General features: G+C 38.4%; 1 protein-coding gene across 1 annotated transcript in view; it reads left to right on the top strand.

Moving 5' to 3' along the window:
* The window catches only part of LOC132143875 (catenin alpha-2-like), a 491,992-nt gene that overhangs the window by 459,540 nt on the left and 12,322 nt on the right, over nt 1-20,130 (top strand). The window contains exons 10-14 of the mRNA XM_059554471.1: nt 7,391-7,483; nt 8,734-8,890; nt 11,148-11,348; nt 16,653-16,804; nt 19,253-19,366. Coding sequence (XP_059410454.1) covers nt 7,391-7,483; nt 8,734-8,890; nt 11,148-11,348; nt 16,653-16,804; nt 19,253-19,366 — 717 coding nt within the window. The remainder of the gene's footprint in view (nt 1-7,390; nt 7,484-8,733; nt 8,891-11,147; nt 11,349-16,652; nt 16,805-19,252; nt 19,367-20,130) is intronic.

The raw sequence follows: 20,130 nt of genomic DNA, 5'->3' as shown, positions 1-20,130 counted from the left end.
AATATTACCAAGGGGCAACATGTATATTGAAAATAGAAGGGGACCTAGGACGGATCCTTGTGGCACTCCATATTTTACTGATGATAAATGAGATGACACCCCATTTAAGTAAACAAAATGGTAGCGATCTGACAGGTAGGATCTAAACCATCTTAGAGCCTGCCCTTGAATACCTGTATAGTTTTGTAATCGATCTATGAGTATGTCATGATCTATGGTGTCGAACGCAGCACTAAGATCAAGTAAGACTAGAAATGAGATGCAGCCTTGATCTGACGCAAGAAGCAGGTCATTTGTAATTTTAACAAGTGCAGTTTCTGTGCTATGGTGGGGCCTAAAACCTGACTGAAATTCTTCATACAGATCATTTTTATGCAGGAAGGTGCTCAATTGAGCAGACACAACTTTTTCTAAAATTTTAGACATAAATGGAAGATTTGAAATAGGCCTATAATTTGCCAGTACACTAGGATCTAGTTTTGGTTTCTTAATAAGAGGCTTGATAACCGCCAGCTTGAATGGTTTTGGGACGTGACCTAAAGATAACGACGAGTTAATGATATTGAGAAGCGGTTCTTCGGCTACAGGTAACAGGTCTTTTAGTAATTTAGTGGGTACAGGATCTAATAAACATGTTGTTGGTTTAGATACAGTGATAAGTTTATTTAGCTCTTCCTGTCCTATATTTGTAAAGCACTGCAGTTTATTTTTGGGTGCGATGGATGAAACTGAAGTGTTAGACGCTGTAGAATCTACATTCGCTATTGTATTTCTAATGTTATCTATTTTATCAGTGAAGAAATTCATAAAGTCATTACTATTTAACGTTGGTGGAATATTTGAATCAGGTGGCGTCTGGTAATTTGTTAATTTAGCCACTGTGCTAAATAAAAACCTTGGATTGTTTTGGTTATTTTCAATGAGTTTGTGGATATGCTCTGCCCTAGCAGTTTTTAGAGCCTGTCTATAGCTGGACATACTGTTTTTCCATGCAATTTTAAAAACTTCCAAGTTAGTTTTTCTCCATTTGCGTTCAAGACTACGAGTTACTTTCTTGAGAGAGTGAGTATTACTGTTATACCATGGCACAGTACGTTTTTCTCTAACCTTTTTCAATTTGATGGGGGCAACAGCTTCTAATGTATTAGAGAAAATAGTGCCCATGTTGTCAGTCATTTCGTCTAATTCATGTGTATTTTTGGGTACAAATAGCAGTTGAGATAGATCAGGCAGGTTATTTGCGAATCTGTCTTTGGTGGCTGGAACAATAGTTCTGCCCAGACGGTAACGCTGAGACATATAGTTAATATCAGTTATACGCAGCATGCACGATACAAGGAAATGGTCTGTAATATCATCACATTGGGGTACAATATCTATAGCAGTAAGATCGATTCCATGCGATATAATTAGATCTAGTGTATGATTAAAACGATGAGTGGGCCCGGTGACATTTTGCTTGACTCCAAAGGAGTTTATTAGGTCAGTAAACGCAAGTCCTAATGTATCATTTGCATTATCAACGTGAATATTAAAATCTCCCATGATTAGCGCCTTATCAACTGTAACTAGAAGGTCTGAGAGGAAATCTGCAAATTCTTTTAGGAATTCTGTATACGGCCCTGGTGGTCTATACACAGTAGCCAGAGCAAGAGATACATTAGATTGTATCTCTTGCTCCAGGTTTCAGTCAAGCAGAGTACATCAAAACTATTTTCTGTGATCATTTCATTTACAATAACTGCTTTGGGTGTGAGTGATCTAATATTTATGAGCCCAAACTTTAAAAATTGTTTTTGTTCATTTACTTTACATTTTTCTGGTTTAATTACGATAAGATTTTTTCTAGATCCTACATTATATTTTGACCTCACTATTCGGGGAACAGACACAGTCTTAATAGTTTTTACAGCACAAGTACTTTTATCATTTAAGCGGGTGGAACAAAACTCATCATAATAGTTATTAGAGAATTGTCTTACTAGTCACATGGAGCGAAGTGTCCTGGAGATGTTGTCAGAGAGCAGCTCCGCTCCGATTCTGCTGGGGTGTAATCCATCAGCGCGAAACAGCCTAGGACGCTCCCAGAAAAGATTCCAGTTATTAACAAATAGCAGTTTCTGTTCTTTACACCATGACAACAACATTCATTTCATTTAAAGCAAAAAGTCTACTGAACCTTTCGTGTCCTCGTCGATACGTGGGCAGTGGTCCTGACACGACGATCGTCGCCGCGGGCGTCGTGCTGCGAACCGTCTCGATCAGGCTGCTAAAGTCCCTCTTCAGCGTCTCCGTCTGCCGCAGCGTGGTGTCGTTAACCCCGGCGTGAAGCACGACCGCTCTGGGGCTCTCGTCGACCTTCAGGATCGCGGGTATCTGCGCAGAAACATCGAGAACACGAGCACCAGGCAAACAATGAGTGTGCACTTTACCTTCGGCTAACGTAGCACTTGCGTGTTGGACGATGGAGTCTCCGATGATCACAGCGTCGCGTCCTGTCTCGCGGAGGGGAGCGAAGCGGTTCCGGATGGAGATGTCGAAGGCAGGAGGGGGAGAAGTCGTCGCCCGGGACCCGGCTCGCGTCCTCCGCTGTGGATGCACCCAGGGTCCGTGGTGTCCCGGCGTCGCAGTGAAGGACATCTGGGAAGATCGCGTCCTGGGTGCACCGGGCCTGTGCAGAGAAACACACGGAGTAGACGTGGTGGGACTGTTAACAGATCGCTGTATACTTACCCCGGACTTGTGAGCGTCAGCCCGGGATGATTCCAGCGCGGTTCTCCGCTCTCTCAGCTGGGCCTGCCTCACCTCCAGGTCGCGAATCTGCTTTCCCACGGCCTCGAGCTCGAGCTGCACAGAGTGGAGACATTCATCCGCCATTAAAGCAAGTAACAGTGAGTACAGCAGTGGTAATGTGTGTGAATAGAGTATTAGCAATGTTAGCGCAGTTAGCTGCAACCACGCCGCTGATGCTAACGGGCTAAAAGCTAATAGCGGACCCGGGAGATCAAAATAAAACTAGTGATAGCGAGGCGCTCTGATTGTTTTTGTTGTAGAATACAATAGAGGATATATTCACACGTTATATAAACGTTATAAAAACCCAAAGCATTTTTGTTGAAAGCATGCTGCGAAAAGCTCTAGTGAATACTAACCAGCCATTTAAATGTCAAGCAGCAAGCTTTTTGGCTGTGTGCAACGTGAACCAATCAGCTGGTGCCAAGTAGTTTAATGCTGTGAATATCATTAGTGCTATCATTAGCATTAACAACCCATCAGCCTACGCCATCTAGAGTTTCATGACAGAAATTGGCATTTATGTAGAACCAATTTGAATTTGTATCATCTGCATCAACACCACTGCAATATATGTTTGACATAGCATGTATGCTACCCTCAGGGTCACAACTCTGACAAGACCAACACTTATTTGGGATTTTTAGCATTTAAATCAGTATGTAAACTTGTCTGGGCCTTTCCAACTTTCCCTGCAGACATGTCAGGGATCATCAGGTTTCAAACATCTGGGACTTTGCTGTTGAGGTTTGTTGTTAGCTCTCTCATGGTCATGCTTAGCGACCTGTGTTTGTTTCTCCCCCTCAGTGGATCGTTCTGCTTCATCCATGCTGACAGGCTGATTTATTTGCACTCTGACTGGGGTATGGTTGGGGAATATGGGGAAAACACTCTAACACCTTCTTATGTCCCACTCTTAAATGACTCTCTTCTGACATCAACTTTCTCTCTTCTCTCTGTGAGTGCTGCAGCCTGAAGACGAGCCGCACTCATGCAATTTTTCCTTTCCAGACGAAAATTACAATAAACAATACCTATATTTTGACAGGAATGGTTCCAACAAGAAATGCTGAGGTGTCTGAAATACCGATTTAATGTCCACAAAGAGAGGAGGCAGAGACTCTATTCTATAAGCTAGTGAGCTGCCTTCATAGTGTTTGTTGAAACCCAACCTACACTCATTGGAAATACATTTTTGCAACACAGTTATTATTACTGTATGTACCTTACTGCACGTTTTGGGGCGGTTTCAAAGTGAAAAGTCCAGTGAGTGGTGCTAAAACGCTGACACATTTTTTGTAATGTTGACATAGTCTCGTATTGCTGTGTTTTTATTACATTGTTTCAGGTATGGATTGTGGTAGGTCACAATTCAAATATTCGAGGAATGAAAAAAAGTTAATGCTCTATCGTGTTGGAAATATCCCCTACACCAAACCCAACCTTAAATCTACCCAGTAGGGTTCGCAAATGCAAAACTGGTATAAAAATGGATTTGTTGATGCAACCATGTCATTTTAACTTATTTAAATGAACGTTTTTGTGGAACCCTAGTTTCACAAAACTCATACCCGAGCTCTACACCTCTCAAGTCAAACATCATACTGGGTGAGCTACTGAACAAACCTTCTGAATATAAAAACCCATACATATGAAGATGGATATGTGATACTAACATCCAAAAGTATCAGTTTTCAAATGTCACAGCATGTTAAAATTGTTTTGACTTCATAACATGATATTCCTCAAGTAATTGTGCGAAAATTGTGCTTTATTAATCAAAACTGTGAAAAGGAATTACAATTTGTCTGAGTTTTACTGCCTCTAGTGTTTATTTTAACTGAAAACTGCAGCGAATCTTATCTCTGGGTTTTTATTTTTACTTATTTTATTATTTTTTTATTATTATTATTTATTTTATTTTATTTTTTTGCAGAAAAGTATTTAAAGGCATGTATTTCCAATGTGCATATGTTGTTGAAACCTAAATGGAACCTCATAATGATCGATTTGAAATGCTCTACATATCAAATAACTCTTCTTGCAATTCAAATGTTCCCCATGTGAAGTGCACAGAAGACTTGAAGTTGATTCTGAAAGTGTTTGCTAATATAATGCAAAAGTCTTTCATCAAAAAAGTTTTTAATCATTAATAACACACTGCACCTGCAAAACTGGAGTTTATTTGTAGTATGAAGTACATGTATATGTCTCAACCTAGCATGAAACTCATGAATATTATTTTGACATCCTTGGCTACCTAACAGGGGCCTTCTCTTTGAGGAAAAAAAAAAGGACTCAGAAAGGAGGAGTGGTTCTTTAGATAATTGCAATTAGTATTTTTGGCCGGACACTGTTTCTTGGCTAGGATCCAGCTATGAGAATTGAGTGCTGGAGCATCAGCCAGTTCTGGCTGCCGTCCAAGAGCTGCTGCTGGTTTGACTGTGTGTTCAGACCATGAAGGACTAGTGAGGACCAAAAGAAGCAGCAGCCCAACTACATGACAGGATATTATTTCCTGCAAATGCTGTGAGTTTTACACTGCCAGCCTAGTGTATAAAACAACCCCCTACCTTCCCATCCGGTCCTTTATACTGCTGTCTCTGGCCCCTTTTACCACCGACAAGGTGGCAGAACTGGTGCCCACTTCCATTTAAACCCAAAGTCTCCTCTAAAATGTAAGTTAGACCTGACAGTTGGAAATGATAGGTACAGAAGCTGTTGCCACACTCTCAGATGATTAGGAAAAAAGGAAAGGGAAGGGAAGAAAGAAAAGAAATGTACAAAAGCTGTCCCTGGGAGGGTATCTTTTCAAAAGGTATGAATATGTATAATTTTGGTAATAATATGTACACTTTAGGTACTAAAATTTGCCTTCAGGGTAGAAATATACTCCCCTTTAGAAGTAAATATGGCAAAAAGGTGTGCTTTTTGAATGGTTACCGTCCCACTAATAGTTTTTTTTTTTTCTCTCTCTCTCTCTCTGAGAGAACGACTCATTAAGAAAGGATCATGTCAACAGAAAAGGGTCTCTATTCTCTCATATAAGCGTGGGAATTTTACACACCACATGATTCAGAAAGTCACAATTCATAAAAAAAAATAAATAAAAAAAAAATAAAAAACCTTCCAAGCAAGAGGTATATAGATTTCGAATGGGATCTGTAAACATGTGTTGCCTCTATGGTGCATTAAAAAGAATGAATCAATGAAGTATCATTTCAGAAGGAATCTTTTTTCCCCACTGGTACTCTTAGGCACACATTATCATTAACAACCCTCAAAACTTTTTAGTCTTTACACTTTAAGCAGCTAAACACACACACACACACATGCAAGCACACACTAAAACACGAGAGCGATCCATCAAAGCATTCAGAGCTGTCAGGGGTAAACAGGAGAAAAGGGCCGTAAGCAAGAATCTTCTAACACAGATTTGATTTGCCTCGATTTACCTTTAAAAAAAAAAAGAAGAAGAAGAGAAGAGAAGAGAAGCCCGCTGATATGGCTTCAGTCATTTTGCATTTGCCAGCAGGCATATGTCACTTTAGCGCTGTCAAAACTCTTATACCCCGCTGCTGTGTAATCTGATTTACTAGCAGAGGATGAGATGCTTGGAACACCAATTCTGGATTGTTATAAAAATGCAACTGACACGCCTATTAGCGCCTTTCATCGAGGTCTGACGTGTCACCAAATTATAAAGTTTCTGAGCAATATTCCAGTGTTCTGTGTCCAATCCAACGTTTTTGGGGGGAGGAAGCCAGGTTTTTAGCATCCAATCTGACCAGTGCTTTGGCCAACTTTTTTTTTTTTTTTTTTTTAGGCAAACTGGTCTGATTTATATGTGGACGTGAAGTTTGGTAATCAACCCTGGTTATTCCATTCCATCAACTGCTTGTGGTGAATATTCCAGATGGAAAATTCGACATTAACAGTGAAAATCAGAAACAAGGCCACCTCCAATTAGGACCCCTCTCCGTGTCCACTGACATTTTTGGGGTAATTGTGTTTTCATGATGGGACACACTATATCACGCGAACAAATCACAGTCCTTCTGTCGCTTCAGAGGAGAACATGAAGAGGCAGCCTCTAATACATCCAGAATATTGGCTGGTAAAAATTCAAATTACAGTGTGTGTGATGTCAATTATTCAAATTGACGCTATTTTTAAAATAGTAAAAGAGAAAGGAAGGCGAGATGATTTGGGGACGGGGGAGCAGAGGGGGATGAGGGACCCACAAATCATGTTCTTCACAGTGGGAAATAACAAATACCAATCTAACACTTGAATGAGCCCTAACTCTCTGTACATATTTTGCCCTGACATTGCCTTATCAAGCCAAGCATTAAATCCTTATCCATTGCACACAGCACTGATAGCTTCAAACATGAACCGCAAAAAGGACTATGTGTTTGTATATGTGTGCACTCTGCTCAGGAGCTTTATTTGCCCCTGTCCAAATGCTATTCCAACCTGCCTGATTTTCAGAAACCTGGCAACCAGAACCACAAGGTCACTTCATACTTTAACCTCGATGTACAAATGACCCCCGAATAACTCTCTCCCCCTCTTTTTTTTTTTTTTTTGCTAGGTGGCCAACCTCGCCTGTTCCATTTCCAACAACGAGGAGGGGGTGAAGCTAGTGCGCATGGCTGCTACACAGATCGATAGCCTGTGTCCTCAGGTAAATGGCCTGAACCTTTGCTATCCATTAACTATTCAGGATTCTATAACCTCTTGCAGCAGTTTTATACGGTGCTGACAAATAGTAGTTCACTTAACACATTGTGCCACTTATTCACTATAATGCACCTTTATTTGCAAAACTATTTATTCCATATAGCACTGTTTACCTGCTGCAACTACTGTACCATTGCCAAGAAGAGATTCCCTTTAGAAGAGATGCCTGTGTACCTTTTTATTCCTCAAATGATGAAGAAGAGCATAGCAGGCACATAGCCAGGCACATCTCCAGACCTTTCATATTTATTAAAATATGACTCACGCTAGATTTTTTTTTAGCTATTCAAAGTCAAAAGCTGTTTGAAACCCATTCAGCAAAAAAAAAAAAGAGGAATCAGTCAGAGGAAAAATCCAATGGAAACATAAAATAGCCTTGGTAACATTACACCATTTTTTAAGAGACAACATGCACTATGATAATCATTTGGGGCAATGTGTCTTAGAATATGGTCTATTTAAAGTCAGGGTTAAATTTGCATTTGCAAAGCCTTTTTATTTTGTGATGTATTTATGAGGAATGTAGATCAATTTGATTTTATCCATTGGGAATTGTTAGAAGTTGTCCCCAAAATGAAAAGACTAATGAGAAATTAGCAAAGCTGTCAGCAAAGTTGAAGCATTCAGAAATCTCTTTGGAGTAACATGCACTAATCAGTTTTTCATAACAAGTGTCAAAATGAAATCTGTACTGACCCTGGACTAAATTGGTTATGTGTAAGGCTCCAGTTTAATTAAGGTATTCAGATTCATAAAGTACTTTTACAGTAATTCTTTCTAACAGATCTCACATTCTGTGTAATAAACTGACCCTCCGCAAGTGAAGCTACCCTAGAAAACTCTGGAAGTAATTGTGCTGTTCAAGGTTGTTTCTTCTCAGCAGCGTAAAAGACTAATAAGAAAAACTGGTAAAGACAAATTTGACTCTTGACTTGAAACGTCATATGACTCAAAATTGTATAAGCAGAAGCTGTTCTAGGTTATAGGTTCACAAGGAATGCAAAAATGTGCAATTTTTTTTTTTTTTATTGAAAACATGCACATGGTTTGATCAAATGTATGTTTAATAAAAAAATAAAAAAGGCTTGGATTTACTCTTTTGTTTATACCATTTGTCATCAGCATGACAACAAATAATCTTGTAGTTTTTCATAGATTTAGGTAATTTAAGTAGATTTATTTTCCTTCTCACAGGTAATAAATGCAGCCCTAACGCTGGCCGCACGCCCTCAAAGCAAGGTTGCTCAGGACAACATGGATGTTTTTAAGGACCAGTGGGAGAAGCAAGTACGCATTCTGACCGAAGCTGTTGATGACATCACTTCAGTTGATGACTTCCTCTCTGTTTCAGGTAAAATGGAAACCGATTGCTATATTCTATTGTTTTGTGGGACCAATATTGAGTACTTTCTGCCTGGTGATGAACAGGAGATCAAGCAACCATTCTGTATCCATCCTATTAAAACATTGTAAGGTTTTAAGAGCTGTTTTATTTTATTCATGCTTCTCTTATTCATCCTTCTCTTGACGTGTAAACTCTCCACCCTGAGTACAGCAGTAGAGTATAGCCATGTCTATTTATCCCTCTGTATAATGGACACTCTAAAATGTCAGCTGCCTCCACCATCAAGATCCCATTATCTTGAATGGGAATGTGCATCCAATATGAATGTAAATGGCCATATAATTCAACATAAATATGTACAGTTATGACCCTTTTCATGCGTAGCCTTGCTTTGAAACAATGTTCACACTTTATTGTTATTTTGTTCACAATTACTTGTTTTGCATTCATGAAAAAGATTATTGTATTTACAATGGACATACACTTGGTGCCAGTTATTGTTTCTTTGAAGTTTCAGCTGAGCGTTGGACTCAAAAACTATGTAAGGCTTTTAACGATAATATACAGAACTGGATAAAAATATATAGGTATATATCTTAAATGCCTTGCCTGCTATTTATATGCAGTATATATAATAGAATGTATGCTGTGAATGCATATGGAGAGGTTTTCTCTGATAGTCCACTGATTTTTGCTGATAAACAATATAATCATGTTTAATGTAAATGTTTCATCTTGTAATTACGGTATAAATTGAATTATATAATCCTCACAGTTATTGTCTTTGTAAAAGGTATGCCAACTTCACAGTCTCACCTCCCACCTCTGAAAAAACTGGCTATCCTCTCCATCCATTTCAGTTTTTTGCCATTTTTCTGGCTGAAGTGTAGTATATCCTGTCTGGATCCTGCACAAAAACTATTAGAATTAATACTGTATACTCATACTATAGCCAGGGATTGCAAGGCAGAGATTATAATAAGTCAATACTAATTATATAGCAAATGAATGAATGGAATCCTGGATGTTGTGGGCCAGATCTTTTGTGTATCTGACAATTCTATGTGGGCTGGATGAAATGAAGCAGGAGGCAATATTGGTATTCAGCCCACTGCCTGTTGTCCAGAAACTGGTGTAGTGCATTCCAGTTTGGAAATATTCTCCTGAAAAACCTGTGAATAAAACATGCCAGGACTCAACAATAAGAATTTTTATATTACTATTATTATCGAAATGCTGGCCTGACCGGGCGAGTATTTGAGATTAGCACCTGCCCTGCCAACACTTTCACTAAAAGTGGAGCTGGACCTGTTTAAAATAGTTCTAGATAGGCTATATAAGGCAATTATTACATACCTTTAGTTTAGTGACAAAAAGTTTGTTTACATGAAAATACATACTGTATATATGACCAGTCAGTGAAGTATGTATTTACAATGCAATGCATTGGCCAACATGGCACTGACAGATCTGTCAGCTGGCCTGAAATGCTCTCACACTGGCCGTTGGCCATCCTTATTGTTGAGCCCTGCACTTGCTCTTGTAAACTTCAGATAACATTGATTTTTTATTTTTTATTTTTTTTGCTTGCAAAAAAAAAAAAAACACAAATACAAATAAAATAAAATAAATCAATTATGTGTAATTTTGTTAACAGAGTCTGAAAGTTGTAAACATAGAATCATCAGATAATCATATGGAATAGGAAATTAAAGTGTAAAGTAGATGTGCTGATGTGCTGTTTCAGAACATCTGAATAGCCAAGGTGTTTCCTGAGTCTCTTAATAAAAAAAAAACCTGCAATGATTGATTTTTTAAATTAATTAATTTATTTGTTGATTTGATTGATTGATTGATTGATATGGTTTAGCCGAGCCTAATTTTTAAAAATGTTATGCTTCATTTCAAAGCTTCCATACAAAACTATTTCTTGTCCTTCAGCTGCACAGCTTTATCCAAATCTAAACAGAATAAGAGACAAATAACAACCATTGTTTACGTCCACCCAGAAATGCATTTAGAAAGCTGTGGGTGGGCTGTTGTCTTACAAGTAGTTCAAGAAGAATGTTGAAGCGGTTGGAGAATATACCGTACCCCACATCCCACACACATCCCCAATTGAATTTTTTTTATAATAGGTTAACTTTGTTAAAATTTATCGGCAGTGCTTTAAAAAATGTCAAATTCCAAAAGTGACTACAGTTGTTGGACAACAGTAATACTTGAATGTGTATCCTCTTTGTTTTATCTCATCTCTCCACAGAGAACCACATTCTGGAGGATGTGAATAAGTGTGTGATCGCCCTGCAGGAGGGGGATGTGGACACGCTGGACAGGACAGCAGGGGCAATCCGGGGCCGAGCCGCTCGTGTGGTGCACATTATTAATGCTGAGATGGAGAACTACGAACCCGGCGTCTACACGGAGCGTGTTCTCGAGTCCATCAAACTCCTCTCTGAGACCGGTGAGAACAATGATCACACACACACCTGGATCCTGATCTCGTCTCATGCTCACTAAGGCATGAACTTATGGTAGAGTTGTGGAGAGATGGACAGAGGAGATCAGGAAGCTCTTGGAAGAAGGAAGTTAGAGGTGAGAGGGGTAGACAGATGAGCAAAGATGGTGAGGCCATCTGTTCCCTCCTTTGGCACTCATTCTTTGGTTATTCGTTTTTCATCTGTTTTCCCCAACCCCTCCACCTTTGTCCATCTAGTGCCAGCATTCAGGAGGTGGCAATTTAGACACTGACAGACAAGGCCGAGGGCCAAAACATACCTAGTAATGCAGAGATTTGTGCATAGCCTTTCCAGTGCTTTCAAGACACAATATCTGACAGGAAGCAAAAAAGCCTTCTATCTTAGGTGTTAATGTGTGAGAAACATCTCGCCTGACAATTTTTGATGTGGTTGTTCCATCTAAATGCGCTTCGACGATTGTTCGGAATCAACAAATGCAGGGTGGCTGGAAAATGAGCACTCAAAATGTTATTCTGGTGGCGGCGCATTGTCCTGCTTCCCTTGTTGTCTCTAAAACATTACATTAGACTATTTTGACAGCCGGCATTGTTTAGAAGAGCGAGCGGAATATGAGAGGAAGAAAATAGCAGTCCTGCTTTCAGGATTGAGACTGCAATATTTTTGTTATCATAAAATTAATTATTTAGTCGTATTATTAGATCTAGACAGACAAGCACAAAAAACACAATGAATATTTGTGACGCCTGACCAACTGAAGGTATAAATAAATATGTAATGTGTCCAAATGGATCTTCCCTGGTTCTTCTCATCATCTTCCAGTCTTAAAGTTTTTTTGTTCCTTAACATTACTAAAATATTTAAATTGAGCATTTAGATTTCCCTGTAAAAAAAAAAAGCATTAAATGAAGTCAAATCGATGTGATAATGAGTGGTCTGGTGGTAAGACCTTATCCAGTAATCACTTTAAACTCAGATCTGATCTGTAGGGTCAGGAATTGAGCCACATTTAGATCAGATTGTGTTGGTGTGCTTGCATTGTATTCTGATTTGCAATTCTTATTGTCAGTTGCAATTTATTCTTAGTGAACCCCTGTCATTTTATGTGTATCATATCATTCACATCTTTCCTCGGTTAATCCACATTGAAGGCCATGGAGTGCAGGAGATTTGATACCACCATCTGTGTTACACTGCTGCACAATGAGTCACATGTACTTCCTGTCAGTTATCACTGAAAATTATGAAACATTATATTTAGTTCACCCTGTGTTTCATCTCTTCTCAAACAGGGACTTTTAGAGACTTAATGAGGACTAAACTCTTGCATTTCATTACCGCCTTCAGTCATTTGAAAATAAACTTTACAAAACCTTGTCTTTATATATATATATACTAAAGATGGCACACTCTTTTCTGGAAACCACAAGTTGAACAGTTAATGCTCGCTCAGCTTGAATGAGAAACTGTTCTGCTAGTTGCTTCAGCAAAATCAAGAGAAATATCTGCATGCTTGATTGAGAATGATAATTGGATTGTGAAAGGGCTGGACGCCCAGAATGGCTCTCATCTTTTATGTATTCACTTTGATGAGGTGGTACTTTACATTTTATTTCACTTTTTCTCTGTTTCTGTCTTTGTTTTGGGATGTTGGTGTCACCCGGGGCTATCTTCGGGGAAAGGGGCAACTGGAAACCGTTGACGAGAAGGACCAATTGAGTTTCTCTGTCATATAGCCTACTCATTAGGCCCAGGGGGAGGGTTGGTCACCCATAAAAATTTAGTTCCATGTCCCATGAATGTAAGTGACAGCCATGGTGCCACTGCATAAATGGAATTGAACCATAAAGCATTGCAGCATTGATTCTTCTAGACCTTTCATTATTGCACATGACTTGACACTAAAAATGTCAATGAATTTTTGAAAGTTTGCAGGATTAGGACAGACGTAGCATTGGGGTGGGGGCTTAGTGAATTAGCATATTAGATGCGAATAACATCTGAACGTGTTTCCCCATTTTTAATTAAGATGTTTGAGACTCAACTAAGTTTCTTTATCAATTGAATAAGGGAGAAAATGTGCAGGGGCACAGCGTTCCAGTGGGTAATTAGAGTGGCAATCAAACTGCAGGTACTGGTCTGTAGTTTTGTGTCACGACAGATGATCCCTTACAACACAAGATCAGGGTATCACTTTTTAAAAAGGTAGTAAAAACTAGCAAATCCATTTCCTCCAAAAGTGTCTGACAGGTTCCTATCAATTTCTTAAATTTTTTTTGGTTTCGTTCCTTACCGGCAGATGGACATCTTTTAGCCTCTTTGGAACATACAAAATTGTTGTTGTTTTTTATATTTTTTTTATGGGAGTGTAAATATAACAAAAGTCCAGCTGGTCCAAAAATCTATACATATACACCGCTAAAGGAACTTCAGCACATAGTGCTCAGAATCTCGAATCGTGTCCTTGAGCTTGAAAATCAATAGTCTAATAGCAATGCTGTGATGACTTTCCCCTCTCTCTTTATCCTTTCCATCCTCTTCCTGATTCAAACTAATCTTCATGCAGGAAAAATTACCCCATCATTAAGGTTATGCCCAGGCCACCAGTAGATTAAAAATTAGAAATATGGCTGGTGTAATAGTGCCAAGCAGAAGGCAGCAGTAGCAATACTGTCATGGAGTATGGCAGAGTGAGTGGGGCTCATGCCAAAGGGTGACCATGCAGAGATGAAATATGGCCACCTAATCACTACCCTCCGTCTAACACACACACAGACTCGTATATGATTTTTATGGCAAATATAGTGTTTTACTGACAGATTGAAGGCCATGTTTGCTCAGGTACCAAAAACAGCAATGATTTCATACAGCCAAATGACCCCACAAAAATATTTTTCCTCAGCATGTCACGACCCAAGTGTCTGCATGGTGAGAAATGGGAGGTAGCGCATGCAAAAACAACAAGGATAATAGAATTAGTTCATGCCTGCCTACTACAATGAATGCAGCTGTTTGTTTTTTGAAAAAAGAGAACAAAAGAAAGAAATGCAGATCCTTAAAAAAGGGCAGTGCTAATAAATTCCACAGCCTAAGGACCAAAATGTAAATGAAACCAAAGTACAAGTGACCTCACTGTTGTCAAAGGAATCTGTTTTCCATTTCAAATTACTTGGAGTGTTTTGTAAGACCTATTAGCATTAGGAATGTCTCATTGCATTTTAAAGTATATCATTTTGAGCCCATTAGGCAGGTCTGACCTCAGCCTCTCAAACAGAAAAACCCAGTTTGAGCATGTTTCATCTAATTCACCTCAGCATTGCGCTATATCTCAAAACACTTTTGTAAAAACATAATTTGAAGGCTCATAGAACAGATCTGACTGCTTGCTTTATCTGGGGTTAAACACTTAAAATAATAAAAATTAAAATAAAAATAATCCCTTCCAACTTGGTTTTTATTAGCTCCTTTCAGAATTCCTCACTGGTCTGAGTTAAATTTGCTCCTCACTAGCAGCAACTTTACTCATTAATGGCTTGAAGAACATTTAAATATTTCTATTTAAAAGTCACAGAAAAATTCCCCAAAGCTCATTTTTACGCCTCTTCAGTAAGTGGATTAAAATGAATTAAATATGTGTTAAAGCAAGATGGGGTTAGAAAGAAGAAACAAAATCAAATAAAGAGCCTTTACATTTTTTAATGTTTTGCATAATTTTGTATTTTTTATGTGTTCATTTGAAATTCAAATCAAAACTTGTACATTTATGAAGGCAAATAGGCAAAATGGCTGTCAGAGAGGATCCCATACTGGTCCCCTTTTAAAGTGAAACTCAAGTCGGATGCCTGTAATCAAAACCATCATGAAAAATCACAAGCCCAGTCATTTGCTGAATATCTGCATCTGCTATTATTGTGAATGGCTCTCCAGGCTTTGATTTGGTTTAATGGCTGAAGACAACACTCTAGAATTTTCCTGTCACAGGAGTGTCCTCGTAAGACCCACCTTCCCCACCGAGAAGTGTATCTTGGGTCATAATATCCTAGTCCCTTGTTTTTAAAAATCCAGAGACCTTCCCCTCCTTGATACATTTGTTGAATATTTTAAGAGCATCGCGTTGGAGCTTGCTCAAGGGTTTAATACGAGGCTTTTTACAGTGCCCATCTTTTATTCATCATCCACCAAGTGGTCCCACACGTTGATATGAGTGTGACTTGATGTAGGGGTTAGATCACAATACGGTCTCCCTCCACCAGTGATATTGCTATGGAAACGCTAAATGTTTCCTTCACTTTGGATATTCCCCCCTTCCTCGTCTTGGGTATGCAGGCAGGTCAATCAGTATCAGGTCCAGTGCTTGAGCGTAAATCGGTGGGCTGCGGTGCATAGTTGTTTAGTACACTCCAACTAGAGACATTAAATCATCAACCCTATTATTTACTCTGAAGTCTTTAAGGTTTAAAGCTTAGGATTCATAATAAGATAGTCGGAGCCCTCTAAAATGCTATTAACCTTTTATATTGACATTTCACAGAAATTAAATTTACTTAAGTCTCCATTCACTGTCATGATGGAGCATTAGCTGTAAGTATTTTATCAAAATGGTCACACCAAGGGTAAGTGGTCCAAACACATTTGTTCAATGCAAACGCTGAAATATGGCTCATCATAAAAACAGATCAAACTATTGTCACATTAGTAAACCTTTCCCAGCCCTCCAGCTGCACTCAATCAATGTCTGTCAACATTGTTCGTACTCTGCTCCTGTCTTCGTCAAACAATCCCTTATTACAGCTAGCATTTAGTGCCCATTTCTGAGGAACAAGTGAATTTAAGGAGGGTAGAGAGCGAGATGATGTAATTTTTTTTTTTTTTTTTTGTCTGACAACTTTGAGTGATGTGCTATCACTCCAGGATTTTATAGAGTCGTGATGCCTTGGCTCACTGAAGGTGAAGTGGTTAATTGGCAAACGTAGGGTGCCCCTTCCACATATTTTCAGGGTGACATTTTCTCGTCTTCCTCTCCTGCTGATGTCCTCGGGCCTGACTGACAGGGAGGAGACGACAGAAATAGATGTGCCGCCTGAATTTCAACACTTAGCTTCTTAAGATCACATATTCTCCATTTTTCTCACCTCTCACCGTGTCTTTTCTCTGATATGTTTGGCACCTGAGGGGAAGGCTGGCTTTTGAGGGATGTATGTAATCCTTTTTTTTCTGTGTATCTGTCTTTCTGTTTTTGTTTCTCTCAGCCCTCACTTAATTCAATCGTCTATGTTCTTCTTTCTCACCAGTGATGCCACGCTTTGCCGAGCAGGTTGAGGTTGCCATCGAGGCTCTTAGCACCAGCCCCCCGCAGTCATTCGAAGAGAACGAGTTCATTGACGCCTCTCGCCTCGTTTATGATGGAGTCCGTGACATCAGGAAAGCAGTCCTTATGATAAGAGTAAGTATCATACAAGTTAGATAGTGGCACAAGGTCCTTGCTATTCGTAAGCAGGGCTTTGACTGTGCCTATTGCCTCAGTGGTCAGTGTGGTGAATAACAAAACACATTGAGCACATTTCAATTGAAAATATTGTTGTGGGTTATGACCCTATCATACATAGCCAGGGTTCTCAGCTGATAGGTCATATTTCAGGGGATCTGTGGATATATGATATATAAAATTCATCAAATTTTCTCGAGAAATTAGTATTGTTTGAGTGAACATAAAGAAATGTTCTTGGATCAAATATCATAATCCAGTATAAAAAATTATTTATACTTGGTGTAAAGGTAGTGAGCGTGATATTGTAAAAAAAATTATTTCCAAAACTAATTACCGTATTTTCCGGACTATAAGTCTTACTTTATAGTTTGGCTGGTCCTGCGACTTATAGTCAGGTGCGACTTATTTATCAAAATTAATTTTACATGAACCAAGAGAAATGAACTAAGACAAATGAACCAAGAGAAAACATTACCGTCTACAGCCGCGAGAGGGCGCTATATGCTGCTCAGTGGTCCTGTAGTCTACACTGAAAACATAGAGCGCCTTCTCGCAGCTGTAGACGGTAATGTTTTCTCTTGGTTCTTGGTTCTAAATAAATGCGACTTATAGTCCAGTGTGACTTATATATGTTTTTTTCCTCATCATGATGTATTTTTGGTCCGTACTTATAGTCTGAAAAATACGGTAATTGTAGAATAGTTCTTTTTAAATATAGTGAAACAGTAAAATAAATAACTTTGACACCCCTAAAACTAATTATTGCGTAACATTATCCCTCTTGGTGGTTTCCTTGAACCCAGTTTCAAAACCCTTGATGTAATGTAGAAATGTAATATAAGTTAATGTTGTTAATGAAAGTTTTTTTCTAGAAAAAAAATGAAATGAAATAAAAATTAAGTGGATGCACTTGATTGTGAAGTAATGGTAAAAGTTATTATTTATGTGGTATACGTACAACATATCCTTGGTATACAATAAGAATATAGAGTTTTGTTTTTATTTATGTCTTTGCCTGTTGTGTATATTATATTTACCAAGACTGTCATGTTTCTGGTACAATATGACTAACACTTGTCTAAGATGTATTCTACCTCTAGGAGAACATAAAGCAATATTGAACCGTGTGTTATCTGTAAATAACGTCAAGCTGAGCTTGGAGATGGTTTGGAACAGAGAGATAATTGTAAATAGAGATCCTACTTGGTTTTACTTATATATTGATTCTCTGAACCACCCTCCACCCCAAAAATTAAGCACAGATATAGGTCATACAGAGCGGGTATGCTTTCTGCTGCCCAGAAAAGCCATTGCAGTCACCATGTGCTGGTGGCTGCTTTTAAGGTTTGAAAATAGTACAGCTCCCAGAGTAGAAGTGAAATGAAAATACCAGATATTTGTCATGGATTTTATCCTGCTAATTAAACCAAGATGGGTTTGTGCACAAATATACTCTCCTAAAGTACTTTTATGTCAGAGAGAAATCTCTATCCACTGGGATCTCCATTAAAACACGTAACAAAGAAGACTTTGCCAGTTTGCGACAAGCTACTTTGCTAATTGAATCAATAGCATATCTCAATCAATAGTTAGTGCCACTGCCACTCAGAGTGGCAGAAACAGTGGCTGCTGTCAAGATAAATATATATATATATATATATATATAAAATAATACACTTCTTTGTCTTCAATTTGCTCATTAGTCAGTTAGTAGGACTGATGTTGAAACTACTGGTAGGCAGAATACAAGAAAACAGAACCTAAAGGCCTTTCCCCCTTCACATTGTTTGATCCCACTTTAAGAGGGAACTTATTTTTATATTGCTCACAAGAAACCCAAAAGGGAATTGATGAACAATGATGCAAGTCACTTGTAACTCAAACTGTGGGACGAATGAATTATTTATTGAGATTTGACTGGTTTAATGGTTGACACCTCTTTATGTTTGATCAGAGGTCCTTCACTCTCATTGTGTGGCAATGCACAGCTGCTCGTGTCGAAAGTTGTGTCCCAAATTGTCAACAAGCTGGAGCACTAGGACAAAGGACATTGGCACTCTAGTAGAGTACATTTAAAATATAGATGTACAGTATAAACAATGCAAAATATTTGTTGACGGTAGAAATTCACAAGTCAATGTCTCTTCAGACCAGTTTTGAAACTGAAAGTGACAGTAAAAATCTAATTTAGGAGATTTAGCTCATTCAAAAATTAATAATTCATTGTACTCATCCCAAACCATGTGTGTGCAAAATGTGATTAAAACACCTACTGATTGCTCTTTTCCAACAAATAATAAGAAAAATACACTTTTTATTTGATCAAGTATTTATTTTTCAAGGAAAACCCACAAAGGTATGGTGTGGTGACAACAATTGTCTTTTTTTTTTTTTTTTGGTCAGACTCCAGAAGAGTTGGAAGATGACTCTGACTTTGAGCAAGAAGACTATGACGCCCGTAGCCGCACCAGTGTCCAGACAGAAGATGACCAACTGATTGCTGGACAGAGCGCAAGGGTGAGTGACTCACACAGTACGTGACACATGAACAAAATCTCCTGCTCCTGCTGTCATTTCCAGCAGGTTTATTCTCACAATACAAAACACTTATCACTCCACTGAGCATGTCTGCTCTAAAATTACATCTAGTCTTAGAATAACAAGAGGGCTAGTCACTCAAGTGCATTCACACAATGTGTCTCTCATTTTTCAACAAAAACACATTATATAGCCTCTGCTGCCAATGATGGTGTGAATGTTTTTGTTGATTTTCATCCCTCAGTACTCAACACTGCAGTTACAAAGTATAAAATATACATCCTGTGATGATCACACTTTATAGTTCAGTTCTGTCGCATAGCATCTAAAAGCTCTATTTTTTCAATATTTAATATAGCAGGGGAGCAGACGTGTGGGTTTGAGTCCTCCATATATAAATTTTTTTTTTTTGTAATATAAGTAAAACTCTCTGCATAGACTGTTACTGTGAAAATATAGCTTTATTGGAAGGCAAATTACACTTCCAGAAAAAACTATATATATATATATATATATATATATATATATATATAATAAAAATGTATGAACCCTATAGGTGCAAAGGTAAGAGAACACCTTTGGACCAGAGGACAAAGTAAGAGATATGCTATTTGTATTGCTTCAATACAGCAAGGTAGAAAAGAATTCTAATAAAAAAAATATATAAATGCCTTTAGCTTAACAACGTGCTAATGGCGAATTTTGTATAAATACATTTGGATTTGTTGAGTCTACATTGCACA

This window comes from Carassius carassius, chromosome 7, assembly GCF_963082965.1.
Source record: "Carassius carassius chromosome 7, fCarCar2.1, whole genome shotgun sequence".
Classification (NCBI taxonomy): domain Eukaryota; kingdom Metazoa; phylum Chordata; class Actinopteri; order Cypriniformes; family Cyprinidae; genus Carassius; species Carassius carassius.
This window is presented reverse-complemented; position numbering and strand designations above follow the sequence as displayed.